Source organism: Protopterus annectens, chromosome 4.part1 (assembly GCF_019279795.1).
Source record: "Protopterus annectens isolate FY-2018-M chromosome 4.part1, PAN1.0, whole genome shotgun sequence".
NCBI lineage: Eukaryota > Metazoa > Chordata > Ceratodontiformes > Protopteridae > Protopterus > Protopterus annectens.
The window spans coordinates 698,403,428-698,419,484 of NC_056734.1; the positions used below are offsets into that span (position 1 = coordinate 698,403,428).

The 16,057-nt window shown below is 35.5% G+C and overlaps 1 protein-coding gene across 1 annotated transcript in view; it reads right to left on the bottom strand.

Annotated features, from left to right (window-relative positions):
• Positions 1 to 753: 753 nt before the first annotated feature.
• Positions 754 to 16,057, bottom strand: part of GFM1 (G elongation factor mitochondrial 1) — a 1,399,365-nt gene continuing 1,384,061 nt past the window's right edge. The window contains 1 exon segment of the mRNA XM_044070477.1: positions 754 to 1,374. Within this exon segment, the coding sequence (XP_043926412.1) occupies positions 1,243 to 1,374 (132 nt within the window). The 3' untranslated portion in view covers positions 754 to 1,242.

Here is a 16,057-nt window from a genome sequence, read left to right on the forward strand (position 1 = left end):
TATGGACTGAAAATCTTCCACACAGAGAAGTTTCTTACACTGTTTTCTTTTTGGACCCACTACACTTTAGTGGGATGCTTTGAGACTTCGGGGATACCACGGAGATTACTTGTCTTTTAAGTTTTCCAGACAGGCTTTCATGAATTGGTAAGTACTGGCAATAAATGCCTTACAAAAGGTGCAAGTGTTGGACTGGTGGTTAAGGACAAGACAAAACAGACCATGTTTGTTCAAGGTGCCATTTACAGTACACAAGACTAAAGAATGCGTTTCCACCAGACAAAATAGTGCAAATTCAGTTTACAGCCAAGTAAATAGTTTTCTAAATTTAAAATAATAAATGGACTGATTTTTTAAGAAGGATCATTAAAAAAAGTAGACTCGGTTTGGATGATGAAAATGGATTCCAATCTCTGATTTTCATTCTTGCTAACACTGATGACAAAAAATGGTTTCAGAGAGGGGAATCTCCCTAAAATATTTTGATGCAAAAACTGAATGAGAACCTTCTCAAGTAGGACAAGAGTTCAAGCAAATACAACTGGCTTACTAACAAAACTTTCTTGAAATGAGGGCAACAAGCTGAATGTCAAATGACCATAAGGTGGTGCATTACTCACAGATAACTTAACAAAATGTTATGGGAACAAAGGCAAACATTTCCCAACATAGCATAAAAACATGTACAATACAACTCAGACTGGAATGGAGAAATATGTTACTTTAAACAACAATGAATCCATAAGACTGATATTCTAGTTACTGACTATATTCAGCTGGAAGCCATGATGCTGGTCCATTAGGAGGGGCATTGCTTTAAGATAGGTGTTCATCAGATTACTGCAACACATTCAAATTCCTGAAAATCTGTATGCTGTTTGAGTTAAAATATCTACATAAAAGTTTATGAACGTTCTGTACATAATAAGTTATTAGTGCCATGAAGTTGATTTGACGGAAGTTCTTCTCTGCTTGACAAATGATGAGAGAAATCTTGCTGAACTTATTTCAGTAAGAACATACAAGACCTTCCTGATGATGGAAGCATTCATCCTGCAAATTTAGTGCTGGTACAAATGGTCAGAGCAGTAAGAAATACCTTCATAGTTCTTCAAAAGTGCCATCAGTCACAGCTAGTACTAGTAATGGCACCATCTCTCAGAATGTTCAAAATATGGGACAGATTTACACAGCTAGAGTTGAAATGCAGTTCACAAAAGAATGAGAGATTGGCTTTTACATTCAGCTTTTTGCTTTTCCCTTTTTGGCAGGGAGTTGGCCTGTTGCTTCAAGATATTTGTTGATTAGCTCTTCCTGTGAACTTGGTAAACAAGGCTGGTATCTGCAGTACTCCATTGTGTATTCACCCTTGCCCTAATGAATAGAAACAAAACATGTCACTAAATGTACAATGAAGATCAATAAAACAAACAGGAGAGTCACGAAGTATAACAATAATTATTTTTGTTGCACTCCTCTACATAGCACATAGCATAAGAAAAATAGTATATCATTTTCATAATTAATTTACATGGAACCACTCCATAAAATTCAACACTTGTAATCTCAAAAATGCAACATCGGCAGAAGTGATCAAAACTCATTCAATCACTTCTGCCAGTGTTAAGTCCGTGTAAGACTATGCACAGTGGGGATCAGGGAATTTGTGTTTTCCCCACTCTACAGCAATCTTGGAGTTTGTATATATAATTAGCAGGGGTAGGGGGTGCAGAGGGGCTTGCCTCCCTGCAAAAACTCAAGTGTTTTGTTTTTTCATTGTTTTGATCTTTTGGAAGTGATTGTTAGCCATTCAAATTTGTGTATTTTGATGTTTAGAAGTACATCCATTAGCATTTGGTGCAATACTGGTGCTCCAGAATCCCTTTAAGTGTTTTTTTATTATATCAACATGGCTGGCATGAGGACTGCTTTAACGTTCCCCTCCCAAGTGCAATTCATGTGCCTATAATATGAAATGGCTGAGATATAATAAACAAGGTTTTTTCCCCTACATTTAGTTTCAGTGATTCTGGTATGAGTCTCCGGCACCTTAGTCCCTGAAGTCAATGTCACTATTTTCTAACTAAATTATTCTGATCTGTGCAAAATGACGCTGCTAAAAAGTCTTTCTCCATTCATTTACGCGATCTTAAACAAAAATGAGGTGAAGATCACTTTTTCATTAAATTTTCAAATCTGTGGTCCTTAGAAAAATCCCAGTCCTTCCCATACACCTGTCAGGGGTGAAAACTGCAAGCAAGTATAGCAGTTCTGCTCATTCATCTGTGATTACCAGATGCCATTTCAAAGATCTAGCAAGGCAAACAAATTTCGCCTGTCTTAATACGGTCTTAAATTTCTACCTTTACATGTATAACAGCAATACTTCACTGGCCAAATATGAGAACATTTTCCTGTTTGTTTAGGTAGTGTTGCAGTATAACTCATCCTTGTTTTTCATATAAAGATTGGTCTACATAATTCTGGTAAACAGTTTCACTTCAGCTGTTAATATATGCTTTACAGAAAACTGTAGCTGTAAAAATACGCTCTAACTGATCTGGCTTTATGAAAAGTAGATCCTGTCTCAAATCTGGTTTTCTTATTTGAAAATGTAAACATCAACAAAGGTCATTCTGTCCATACTGCCTACATGGACCTCATTAAAACCTTTCGTATGATTCCCTATGCTGGTGTTGTCAACAAACTCACAAGTCTAAACATAAGCATCCTATCACCTGATGGAATGCAAACTGGCCTTCTGGTCAAATATACGCAGACTTGTTGGCATCTCCTCATTTAAAAGGCACATCACAACTAGAATCACTAATATAGACTTAAAGACCTTATCTAAAACAGACACAGACTGTTAAAATCAGCTCAAGAAATGAAAACATTATTTGTTTTCTCTTGTCTAGCAAAACTATTACACTTCCCATTTACACAATCCATATTCCTTCCTTACAACATAAAATGTGAAACACTTTCTCTCTCCTCCATTAAAAGATCCTCCACCCATAATACCCTTAAGCCTAAACTTTACAGTTCCAACCCTTTGCATGTTTGCAACAAACACACTGCAGAAAATAACAGGAAGGGGAAAAAAGGCTTGCCATGGAGCCATGTGAGAAGAGAGAAGGGAGATAGCATGGGTAGATATACAGAGAAGTCCATGGACAAGACAGAAAAGGCAATATGTAAAATGGGAGATTTTACAAACAATTAGGATCGGAATGTGAGTGAGAGGGCAATGATTTAGCCTTAATCATGGTGCCATATTGTACCCTTGTTTATAACATCATATATAATGAAAGACTATACAACAGCAGAGATTCACTTCATTAATTTCACTGCTACCTTGTTAGCGTTCTTTAGGAATGTTTTATCCAAAGACTTTTGTGAACTACACACATTTACAAAACACTGAAAGTGGAACACACTTACCTTGAAGGAGATGGCACAAATAAATGGTCAGATTTTTCTACTAAGTCAGTTCTTCAAAACAGTACTCTACTTGTGAATTCTCACATACTAAGCATCCCGTATTGATTTGCATTACATGGTTGAAAATAGCAGGGTTGAAAGTAGGCAAACACACTCACATTTAAAGCAAATGCTAAAGCCAATTTTGTCAGCTAACAATAAAACTGCTCACATGAAACAGCGTAAGACGTCTTATACATCAGGGCTTGTAATGCTGAGAGTCTCTGAATTGAGGTTATACCTCCTAAGAAAATAAATATTTGACTAAGATAAAAAAAAATAAGCTGAATAACAATGCTAGCTCAGACAGAAGAAAAACATGATTCTTTTACAAAGCTGAGATTAAAGGTCGGGGCACTGAGTGATATGAGATTTCATTATGCGTTTACATTTAGAAGGCATTAACAAACAGAGCTTAAAAATAAAAAAATAAGTAAATTTGAGTCACAGAAGGCAGGTTTATTGAAAGGGTATATAAATAGACCTAAAGTAGGAAGAGAGTATGAATGTACTGAAAATATGCAAAAACTGAGTCTACAATTTGCAAGGTTGAGAAACCCAGTGGTCAAATCACTTGTGTGTTTACCCATGAAGAAAATATGTTACATGCTGACCGATAAGATCTACTTGATGGAAGTCCGAGTTATTTTGCAACGGCTGGCACTTGCACACAACTGTTTAAGGAATCACTTCCTATCAAATTAACCATTATGTGGGCATGGAGATTTGAAAATCAAATGCACTATACCTTGCTTTAGAGTTACTTCTGCAGAGGATGCAAAAAAAATTACTGGAGGGTATCAAGATATGTGGAGCAATATGTACTACGGTTTGTCTAGGCCAAAAAATTATGCGAAATGAATCCTATTTCGTTCTAAGGATAGTGTGAAAGGCATACATGAAACAGGGTGTCATCTGGACTGGAGTACATTTGTCCATGTTTTGCTATAATGTAAAACAGAGAAGGATGAAAATTGTGTACTCTCTTCTTACGTAAACAGGATGCTTCACTAATACTGCCACTTGGTTAACAAAAAAAAGAAGGAAAAAAAAAAACGGTTCAGTTACAATCGTCACTTAGTATGTCCTGTCCAGGGCAACTAAGTACTCTGAATGTTAAGTAGATGAAACAGTGTCTACTATTGATTTTGATATTACTAAGGTATATTGTTTCTTTATTAAGCATTGTCACTGTATTTTATGCTTCCTATCTGGTTCGCTCTAAAAAAGGGCACTGCCCAGTAGGGCTAACCCTGTAACTAAAATGTAAATAAAATAAATGCTGGGTAATGAAATGTACACAATAGTATTCCTTTGAAGCACTCATCACCAGGTATCTGCTGCCAGTCTGCAAACATGGGACTAGGCTGTTTTGATAAGAATGCAAGACTAACTGCACTGTTTTCATGTACTTCAAAATTTCTCATGAAAGAGATTTCGGAGATGATTAAATGCTATACATTTAGACTGTAAAATTTAGCTTCTCAACTTAACATCTAATGACTTTACATGAAGACTGGAAGAGGAAGAGATGCTCTGTAACAGAGAAAGGAGCACTATGGCATAAACTTCATGGATAGGATACATCTTTCAGGACAGTTCGAAAAAATAGTGCAAGTCTGTCTTAAAGGATCTGTGTCGCCTGATTCCATTACATTCCTTATTAGCATTGCATTTTTATCATATGCATCTTTACATATGATAATTAAAGACTGCTGAAGAACAACAGCTTTAACACAATGAGACAAAAGTACAAACTATATAATAAAGGAAGAGTTAGAAAGTGCATTGTTATAATGAAAAACCTAGAAAATTGTTAGAACAGACACATAATGGGAAAAAAAGACTACAGCATCCAGATGAAAACAGCTCTGAGGGTAAACACAGGATGTAAGACTAATAATGGCAGCTCATGACAGTGAGCAAAAACCAGTAAAAAGGGATAAGACAAACATATATACATTCTTCACATACAAGAACAGCTGTCATTACTAGGGGTGGGTTGGGAAACACCACTGATGCTTAGCATACTGAAAAGTGACTGAAAAACAAGGCTAATACACTGTAAAAATAATAATAATGATAATAATACCACAGAAGCAGAAGACGGGCATTGTAAATATAGCACGCATAGATTACTGAACATGAAGCACATGGTAACCTGAGATGATATCATTTCGACAGTTACGTGAGTGAAAGAAAACAAAAATGAAGCTTACATAAGCAGGGAATGCTTTATCAATATAAAAACAAAGATTATAGTCCTTCATATACCCTGAGATTTTGCAAAAGTCTGAGTCTACATTTGCACCATAAAATTCAAAGAAAAATAAACCACAGTCAAGGATAATCAAAATAGCGTACACTCCTTTATTGTCCGCTTTCGTCAACAGACTTCATCAGAATAAAAAGCATCTCTACAAACAAGATATATATAACAATACTAATCAACAAATAATTGAACAATTAACTTAATTGATTAATTAAAAATTTTTTTTTTTTTTTTTTTTAAAAGACAGAGTCAAGAAAAACCAGAAATGATGTCAGCATTTTTATTAACAGACAAACCCCTATATTTTAAAAAACATTTTACATTTATGGAGTCATTTAAACCTGGATATACATCTGATTTCAACTTAATTTGCCAAAGAGTCTCCCGTTGTTCCAAATAATTTTTGAAATCCCCCCCTCTAAGATCAGGATGTGCAACTTCTAATACTGAAAATACAAATTTCTTGAAAACAGAACAACAGAATGCCTAAACAATGCATAGGTCCCATCTTTCTGACGAATAGCATAAAGATGCTCCCTAATACGCACTTTTAAGTGCCTAGTGGTCATCCCCACATAAAAAGCAGGACAACCAGATCATAAACTAATGTAAACAACACCTTTCATGTTGCAATTCACAAATGATGGCACCCCTATAATTTTCTGATGGGTATCGATGTTGATATACGGACCCTCAGATATGTATCGACACATGTTACATTGTTGACAAGAATTCATTCCTTTTTTATCAGTAGGAATGGTAACCAAATTATTGTCATGAAATTCTAGAATTTTCTTTAAACTGTTGTTGTTCTTTGAAACAAAAAAAGGTTTATCACCCAGCACTTTATATAAGTCCAAATTACCTCTGATAATCCTCCAGTTGTTCCTTAATATTTGCTGAATATGCTGACTATCAAGTGTCATCTCAAAGGCCAAATCAAATTTGTGTCCATGTTTTTATTAGAAGAAACACTGTCAGAATTCAGCTCTGTTTTAGCAGTGTAATCCAACAATGGCTTATAATCATTTGTATGTTTGTTTTTGATCTCATCACTAACTTTTAATAAATCAGGTTTAAAATATCCTCTGTCCACAAACAACTTAATGATAAATTCTAACTCATGAATAAAATCCATATATTTTGAAGTCATACGACTTGCTCTTATAAATTGCCCTCTAGGGATGTTTTTAACAACATGTCTAGGGTGGTTGCTTGTGTAATGCAAATAACTATTGTTAAACGTCGCCTTGCAAAAAATATGGCTATGTAATCTGTAGTCTTCTGAGTCCCACCAAAGAAACACGTCTAAAAAATTGACTTTTAATCCAACACAATCTTTGGTAAATTTAAGGTAGTTGGACAATGAATTAATTTCAGAGAGAAATAAATCAGCAGTATTTAAATTACCTTCAATGATGAAAAACAAATCATCAATGTAACGGCAAAAAAAGGAAATGTTAAATTTCTTTTTTAAATGGGGTAAAAATTTATACTCCCACCAGGCCATAACCAGGTTGGCATACGCTGGAGCGGCAGGAGACCCCATTGCAACTCCCCTCTTTTGCCTGTAATAAGTTTTCTCAAAAATGAAATAATTGTTCTCTAAGATTATATCCAAAAAACCACAAATGGTGGATATGACACTTGTTGTAAGTCCATAGTTCTTTTTGGATAAAAGACAGCGTACAGCTTCAACACCTTCAAAATGAGGTATACAAGTATACAAAGATACCACATCAATCGTTAACATAATATGTTTCTGGTAGTCAAATTCCCCACTTAGCACATATGTATTTAACTTGCTCAAAAAATGCCATGAGTCTCTAACAAATGAGACTTCTTTTTTCAAACATGGTCCCAATACAGCATCTATAACAAGAGAAATACCTTCAGTTACAGAATGCGGAGAGGAGACAATTGGCCTAATGGGAGGATTCCTCAAACACTTGTGGGTTTTAGGAATCCCAAAAATGACGCCAATTCTGGGTTGTTGTATAGTGCAAAAATCAAAAATCTCATAATCAATATCACCAGACATAAGAGTGTCATATAAATATGAATTAATGTTTCGTTGTTTCTGTAAAATTTGATGGAAACTAATAATTTCATATTCTTCAGTGTTGTTTAGTATCTCAAACATCTTAGCCTTATATAATTCTTGTTCCATAATGACAGTATTGCCACCTTTATCACTTTTCATAAACCTAAAAATTTTACATAAACTCTTTAAATTGTAAAGGGCTTTTGTTTCATCAGAATTTAAGTTAGAATGAGTGTTTGGTCTAGGTTTAAACATCTGTTCTAAATCTTGAATACACAATTCTTCGAATACTCTAATAGTATGATGTAATGAAGGAGTAAAAGAAGAAGGTTTAACCAAAACTTTGTTCTTAACAGGAATGTCATTCATAATATAAAATAAATTCAACTTCCTTGTGTATTTTTTAATTTCTACAACAGTATTACTGTAATTGGCTCTAACACCAGGGACAAAATTCAATCCATAACTTAGAATTTTTAACTCAGTGTCACTGAAACAGTAATTACTTAAATTAACAAGACCAAACTTTTCAATAAAAAATCTATGTTTCGTCCCCCGAAGATCCTGAGGCAAGAAAAGTCCGGCTTCTTGTCAAAATAGTCTGTTTGTTTCCTTGATTCTTCTTGTTGAAAAAAACAGAAGTAGAACCTTTTGTAGCTAATTTAGAAACAGTCCCCGCTTTGTTTTGACATTGCTATCTTTGTTAGAAGCTATGACAGCTTCCTCTTCAATTATATCACCTCGGTCAACAATGTTCGCACCCTCAGAAGTTAAATCAACAGTAGAAGATTCACTGCCTTTGATATCACCACAAGGAGCAAGAGGCGACTCTTGCTCAACCCTCCTACTAGTGAAAATGCGTTGACCAGCAGTGTTAGACTTGGAAGTCACTGAACTATAAGTTCTATTTTTGTCATAACTTAAATCTTGCCCATAGTTGCCAATAAAACGTTGATTAGCAACATCATTGGTGTTATTAGTAACATTGTACCTCTTGTTGGCAAAATTCTCATAAGCAGTTTGATTTTGATACGCCGCAGTGTCCCGCACTAATTTAGATAGCTTCCGCCCAATGACTTCATTACAATGATTTTCAACTTCAACACATAGTGAATTGAAAAATTCAGTATAAGTGTCACCAAAAAACATTGCTTTTAAATTGCTTTCAATACTAGTGATCTCATCTTTAAGAAAACCCATTTTAACATTGTTATTGTCAATGAGTAATCTAAGTAAACGTAAGCCTGCATCATTAAAAAAGGCTACTAGATTTTCAAAAAACGGATGATCAACAAAAACACCATTGGGACATTTAAAGAATCTTAGTCCCTTGGGGACTATGCTTAATTCTATGCAACGTAAAAAATAAAAATTTTCCAGTTCTAAAGAGCGGTACCTTTTAAGAAGCTTCAATAATAATTTGCGCTTCTTGTTAATGTCCACACTGTTCACCTTCCTTGGATCACATCGTTTGGCTAAAGAACGCTCTAACTTGCGTGAGGACAAAAGTACGCTTACTTGCTACAATTCGGTTGAACACTTTCTGGAGTTCTCGGACAATCCATTTAGTGATTCAGGCAACCATCCAAGGAAGGTGAACAGTGTGGACATTAACAAGAAGCGTGAATTATTATTGAAGCTTCTTAAAAGGTACCGCTCTTTAGAACTGGAAAATTGTTATTTTTTACGTTGCATAGAATTAAGCATAGTCCCCAAGGGACTAAGATTCTTTAAATGTCCCAATGGTGTTTTTGTTGATCATCCGTTTTTTGAAAATCTAGTAGCCTTTTTTAATGATACAGGCTTACGTTTACTTAGATTACTCATTGACATTAATAATGTTAAAATGGGTTTTCTTAAAGATGAGATCGCTAGTATTGAAAGCAATTTAAAAGCAATGTTTTTTGGTGACACTTATACTGAATTTTTCAATTCACTATGTGTTGAAGTTGAAAATCATTGTAATGAAGTCATTGGGCGGAAGCTATCTAAATTAGCGCGGGACACTGCGGCATATCAAAATCAAACTTCTTATGAGAATTTTGCCAACAAGAGGTACAATGTTACTAATAACACCAATGATGTTGCTAATCAACGTTTTATTGGCAACTATGGGCAAGATTTAAGTTATGGCAAAAATAGAACTTATAGTTCAGTGACTTCCAAGTCTAACACTGCTGGTCAACGCATTTTCACTAGTAGGAGGGTTGAGCAAGAGTCGCCTCTTGCTCCTTGTGGTGATATCAAAGGCAGTGAATCTTCTACTGTTGATTTAACTTCTGAGGGTGCGAACATTGTTGACCGAGGTGATATAATTGAAGAGGAAGCTGTCATAGCTTCTAACAAAGATAGCAATGTCAAAAACAAAGTGGGGACTGTTTCTAAATTAGCTACAAAAGGTTCTACTTCTGTTTTTTTCAACAAGAAGAATCAAAGAAACAGACTATTTTGACAAGAAGACGGACTTTTCTTGCCTCAGGATCTTCGGGGGATGAAACATAGATTTTGTTATTGAAAAGTTTGGTCTTGTTAATTTAAGTAATTACTGTTTCAGTGACACTGAGTTAAAAATTCTAAGTTATGGATTGAATTTTGTCCCTGGTGTTAGAGCCAATTACAGTAATACTGTTGTAGAAATTAAAAAATACACAAGGAAGTTGAATTTATTTTATATTATGAATGACATTCCTGTTAAGAACAAAGTTTTGGTTAAATCTTCTTCTTTTACTCCTTCATTACATCATACTATTAGAGTATTCGAAGAATTGTGTATTCAAGATTTAGAACAGATGTTTAAAACTAGACCAAACACTCATTCTAACTTAAATTCTGATGAAACAAAAGCCCTTTACAATTTAAAAGAGTTTATGTAAAATTTTTAGGTTTATGAAAAGTGATAAAGGTGGCAATACTGTCATTATGGAACAAGAATTATATAAGGCTAAGATGTTTGAGATTCTAAACAACACTGAAGAATATGAAATTATTAGTTTCCATCAAATTTTACAGAAACAACGAAACATTAATTCATATTTATATGACGCTCTTATGTCTGGTGATATTGATTATGAGATTTTTGATTTTTGCACTATACAACAACCCAGAATTGGCGTCATTTTTGGGATTCCTAAAACCCACAAGTGTTTGAGGAATCCTCCCATTAGGCCAATTGTCTCCTCTCCGCATTCTGTAACTGAAGGTATTTCTCTTGCTATAGATGCTGTATTGGGACCATGTTTGAAAAAAGAAGTCTCATTTGTTAGAGACTCATGGCATTTTTTGAGCAAGTTAAATACATATGTGCTAAGTGGAGAATTTGACTACCAGAAACATATTATGTTAACGATTGATGTGGTATCTTTGTATACTTGTATACCTCATTTTGAAGGTGTTGAAGCTGTATGCTGTCTTTTATCCAAAAAGAACTATGGACTTACAACAAGTGTCATATCCACCATTTGTGTTTTTTTGGATATAATCTTAGAGAACAATTATTTCATTTTAGAGAAAACTTATTACAGGCAAAAGAGGGGAGTTGCAATGGGGTCTCCTGCCGCTCCAGCGTATGCCAACCTGGTTATGGCCTGGTGGGAGTATGAATTTTTACCCCATTTAAAAAAGAAATGTAACATTTCCTTTTTTTGCCGTTACGTTGATGATTTGTTTTTCATCACTGAAGGTAATTTAAATACTGCTGATTTATTTCTCTCTGAAATTAATTCATTGTCCAACTACCTTAAATTTACCAAAGATTGTGTTGGATTAAAAGTCAATTTTTTAGACGTGTTTCTTTGGTGGGACTCAGAAGACTACAGATTACATAGCCGCATTTTTCGCAAGGTGACGTTTAACAATAGTTATTTGCATTACACAAGCAACCACCCTAGACATGTTGTTAAAAACATCCCTAGAGGGCAATTTATAAGAGCAAGTCGTATGACTTCAAAATATATGGATTTTATTCATGAGTTAGAATTTATCATTAAGTTGTTTGTGGACAGAGGATATTTTAAACCTGATTTATTAAAAGTTAGTGATGAGATCAAAAACAAACATACAAATGATTATAAGCCATTGTTGGATTATACTGCTAAAACAGAGCTGAACTCTGACAGTGTTTCTTCTAATAAAAACATGGACACAAATTTGATTTGCGCTCTTGAGATGACACTTGATAGTCAGCATATTCAGCAAATATTAAGGAACAACTGGAGGATTATCAGAGGTAATTTGAACTTATATAAAGTGCTGGGTGATAAACCTTTTTTTGTTTCAAAGAACAACAACAGTTTAAAGAAAATTCTAGAATTTCATGACAATAATTTGGTTACCATTCCTACTGATAAAAAAGGAATGAATTCTTGTCAACAATGTAACATGTGTCGATACATATCTGAGGGTCCGTATAGCAACATCGATACCCATCAGAAAATTATAGGGGTGCCATCATTTGTGAATTGCAACACGAAAGGTGTTGTTTACATTAGTTTATGTTCTGGTTGTCCTGCTTTTTATGTGGGGATGACCACTAGGCACCTAAAAGTGCATATTAGGGAGCATGTTTATGCTATTCGTCAGAAAGATGGGACCAATGCATTGTTTAGGCATTCTGTTAGTTGTTCTGTTTTCAAGAAATTTGTATTTTCAGTATTAGAAGTTGCACATTGTGATCTTAGAGGGAGGGATTTCAAAAATTATTTGGAACAACGGGAGACTCTTTGGCAAATTAAGTTGAAATCAGATGTGTATCCAGGTTTAAATGACTCCATAAATGTAAAATGTTTTTTAAAATATAGGGGTTTGTCTGTTAATAAGAATGCTGACATCATTTCTGGTTTTTCTTGACTCTGTCTTTTTAAAAAAAAATTTTTAATTAATCATTTAAGTTAATTGTTCAATTATTTGTTGATTAGTATTGTTATATATATCTTGTTTGTAGAGATGCTTTTTATTCTGATGAAGTCTGTTGACGAAAGCGGACAATAAAGGAGTGTACGCTATTTTGATTATCCTTGACTGTGGTTTATTTTTCTCTACATTTGCACCATTTAATGCAAGAGCTACAGCAAACCCTTTATGCTAAAATATTTTAAATCTGAGGTTGTACAACCACAGATGAAAAGGTAGACAGGGATTCCATATTCATGACATTAAAACTCAATGTCCATAGATCAGCACCACTTCACTAAATTCCATTTTAGTACAAACACGTCACCAAAATCACATTCAGTGAACCTCAAATCAAATTTAATTTTCCAGTTTCCCTGCAGTTCCCCCACCAGAAACATCCCTAAAATGTAAATATACCTACCCCAAGCACAACAGTGGAGAAAAGGGAATTTTGCACAATCTCTGAAAAGTGGTTTTGGCAAACAAATTTCAATGAAGTGGCATTTGGTAAAGGTGTTGCTAGAGTAACACATTCCCTTAAAAATAATACAGTCTTACTTGAGGGATATAAATTAGTGGGCTGTAGCCCTCTTGGCTTAAAACATTTCCTGGTTGCTACTTAAAAGCTTGTGCTGAACAGCTAATGCACATACATTGACGTTATTTTGCCATTTATAGCAGCACCATACACAGTCAAGTTAAAGTTCATGTGAATAAGTATTATCTGGGTAGTATAATAAGGAGATACAATAGGGTGACCATATATTTAGGCTGCTGTGTCTCGCTTAAATATTGTTGGGTTGCTCAGTCAAGGTTCATGAGGACAATTGATACTGTTAAGACAGAAAGTACTTGGGGTAAGATGAAGGACTAAGAAAAGGTTGTCATGTATACATTATTAGAGCGCGAGAAAGAATAAGTAATGCAAGAGGCAGGTGAGAAGCTGAAATGTTAAAAACAGAATAAAAATAAGAAGTGATAGCAATTCTTAAGGAGAACATTACAGGACAAGCTTGAGAAAGTATTTTACAGACAGGCTGCTAGATCTTGGAATGACCAGCCTCAGGCAATTGATTAGAAGGTTCCCAGTGGATTGAGACAAATCAAGGAAAGGACAGCACAAGTGCATGGGAGAGGAAACTGCATGCATGAGAGACTAGTTCTTTCCGGCACATTCTGTGCAAACTCACTGGTCCTCTGGAAAAAAAAAACATGCAAGATTCAGCCTCTTCTACACAGAATAACGAGGTCTTTTCTTCAGACTGAGACAAAAGTACTTACATGGTAATGGAAAATGGTCCTTTGGCAGGCTAATCAGAGATTTCAAAGGATGGGATCACAGAAATAACCACAGAATCAGAGTTTAATGTTGCAATACTTACCCCTGACTTGTGTTACTGATGTTAGAGGGACATTTAACAAGCTTTGAAACCCTTGTGGAAGTCTCCTTTGATTTTCTTTAAGTCTTCTAAACCACCAGAAGAGTCTGAGGAAGATTTCTAAATCATTTGTTGGGGTTTCTGTTTTTACCCCTTTTGCTATGCATATTCAGGAGGTCTGCTTTTGACTGAGCTTTGGTTAAAGGTGGGTTTTGCCATGGAGTGACCTCTTCCGATGAACACCCTATAGCAGAGTCAGCTGTCGTTCTCTGCATCTTCCCCACTAACTCTGTTCATTTGCAGAGTGAAACTGTAAATAAACTGTAAATGAGCATTTAAGCATCTGATGTGCAAGCCCCACAAACAAATGGAATTCAACCTAGGTTAGTTGATCAGTAGGGGCTGGTACCAGTTAAAATAAAAAAAATAGATAGTGTTACTAGCATTGCAACATTAAAGCACAGGAACATATGAGTAAGATCTAACAGGGGGGGGGGGTTAAATGGGATGAGAGAGCACTGAAAAACTTGATAAACATTTTGCTCAGACTGCAAAACACTTTTTCTTCATTCCATAGAAAATCAGTCTGCGGCTTCTAGGTGAAAAAAGTAACTGGAATTAAGACAGCCCCAGCTGCATCTATAAGTAAATTCAGTGCTCTGTTAACTATTCCTTTATGCTGACAGACACTTCTCTTGTGCTTCCTGAACAACATGCCTGCTGTACTGGGGGGACTTGTGTTACACTATTAGCAATTCATCCAGATATCATATTCCACAAGTTAAGCAGTTTTTTGTCTAATTTTCAAGCACAGTCCTTGTTAGTGTCCCTAATGAAGTTAAAATTATAAGCGATAAGAACCTGTTTTGTACTGGTGTTTGTCAATGTGCTGAAATCTAAACTGATTGATTACTTGGCCATGCTGTTATACTGACTAACTGAGACAAAGTGTCATAACTGTAGTGTCTAACCTGTGCATGATGTCATTACAGAAGGCTTAAAAGCACTGTGGCAAGGACAAATCCTCCACTTACCACTGTTAAGAACCACCTTTTAGTTGAAAAAAAAATGAGATTATACTGCCACTTTGGGAAACAAGATGCCTATAAAGTAGCTACTCATCCAACTCTTCCAATGTCTCTCTACTCAGCTTACTGGTGGGCCATCCATCTTATATGCATTGAAGTTTCCCTACCGGCTTGATATACTGTCATACCTGATATGCTACTTGTCCCTTTATATCTGAAGTATTCTGTGGTGTCCTTGCCTTCCACATGTTACAAACTGTCCTAGGGATGAGATGTTACACAGAAGTCCCATCTGCTTGAGTAGGTATTAGCTCGTGTATACAAAAGATCCCACGGCACCTACCAAAAAGTGTAGTGGAAGTTCCCCAATGTCTGGGCAAAATTCTCCAGTAGTAAAAATATGGCCTCAGGTCTTCCCTGAAAGGAGGCCACTAGCCTAGTGGGACTACACTGGTCTATGATAGACAGACATATAGATACAGACAGACAGATAACAATTCAATGGCTTTATACAAGATTTCCCATATATCATATTCAGAAGTGTAGCTGGCTCAGCCAGCACCATGTGTGGGTACCATGCATCAGTGCCCCACACCCTAAGCTCTTCTGGTGAAGACAGCAAAACAAAGCAAAAACAAAAAACACAAAAAATAAAACCACTTTATTGTATCTGTATTAGCATATCTACTGATCAGCTTATTAAAGATCCATGCCCCCCCACATATCTTCCATTGAAGAGTAAAACCCTCCCTAAAAAAATGCATGTTCCTTCTATTGCTGCACCAACCAGGGGGGCAGATGCTCAACACACCTCCCCTCCTGCACAGCCATTCAGGTCCTGTTTCTGTACCCTGCCCCAGATCCTCTTTATTTTATTAAAAAACTAACTAAACAAATAAATAAGAATGTATTCTTATAATCTATAGAGAAATGCTTGGTACAAATGTAGCAAACATTTGTT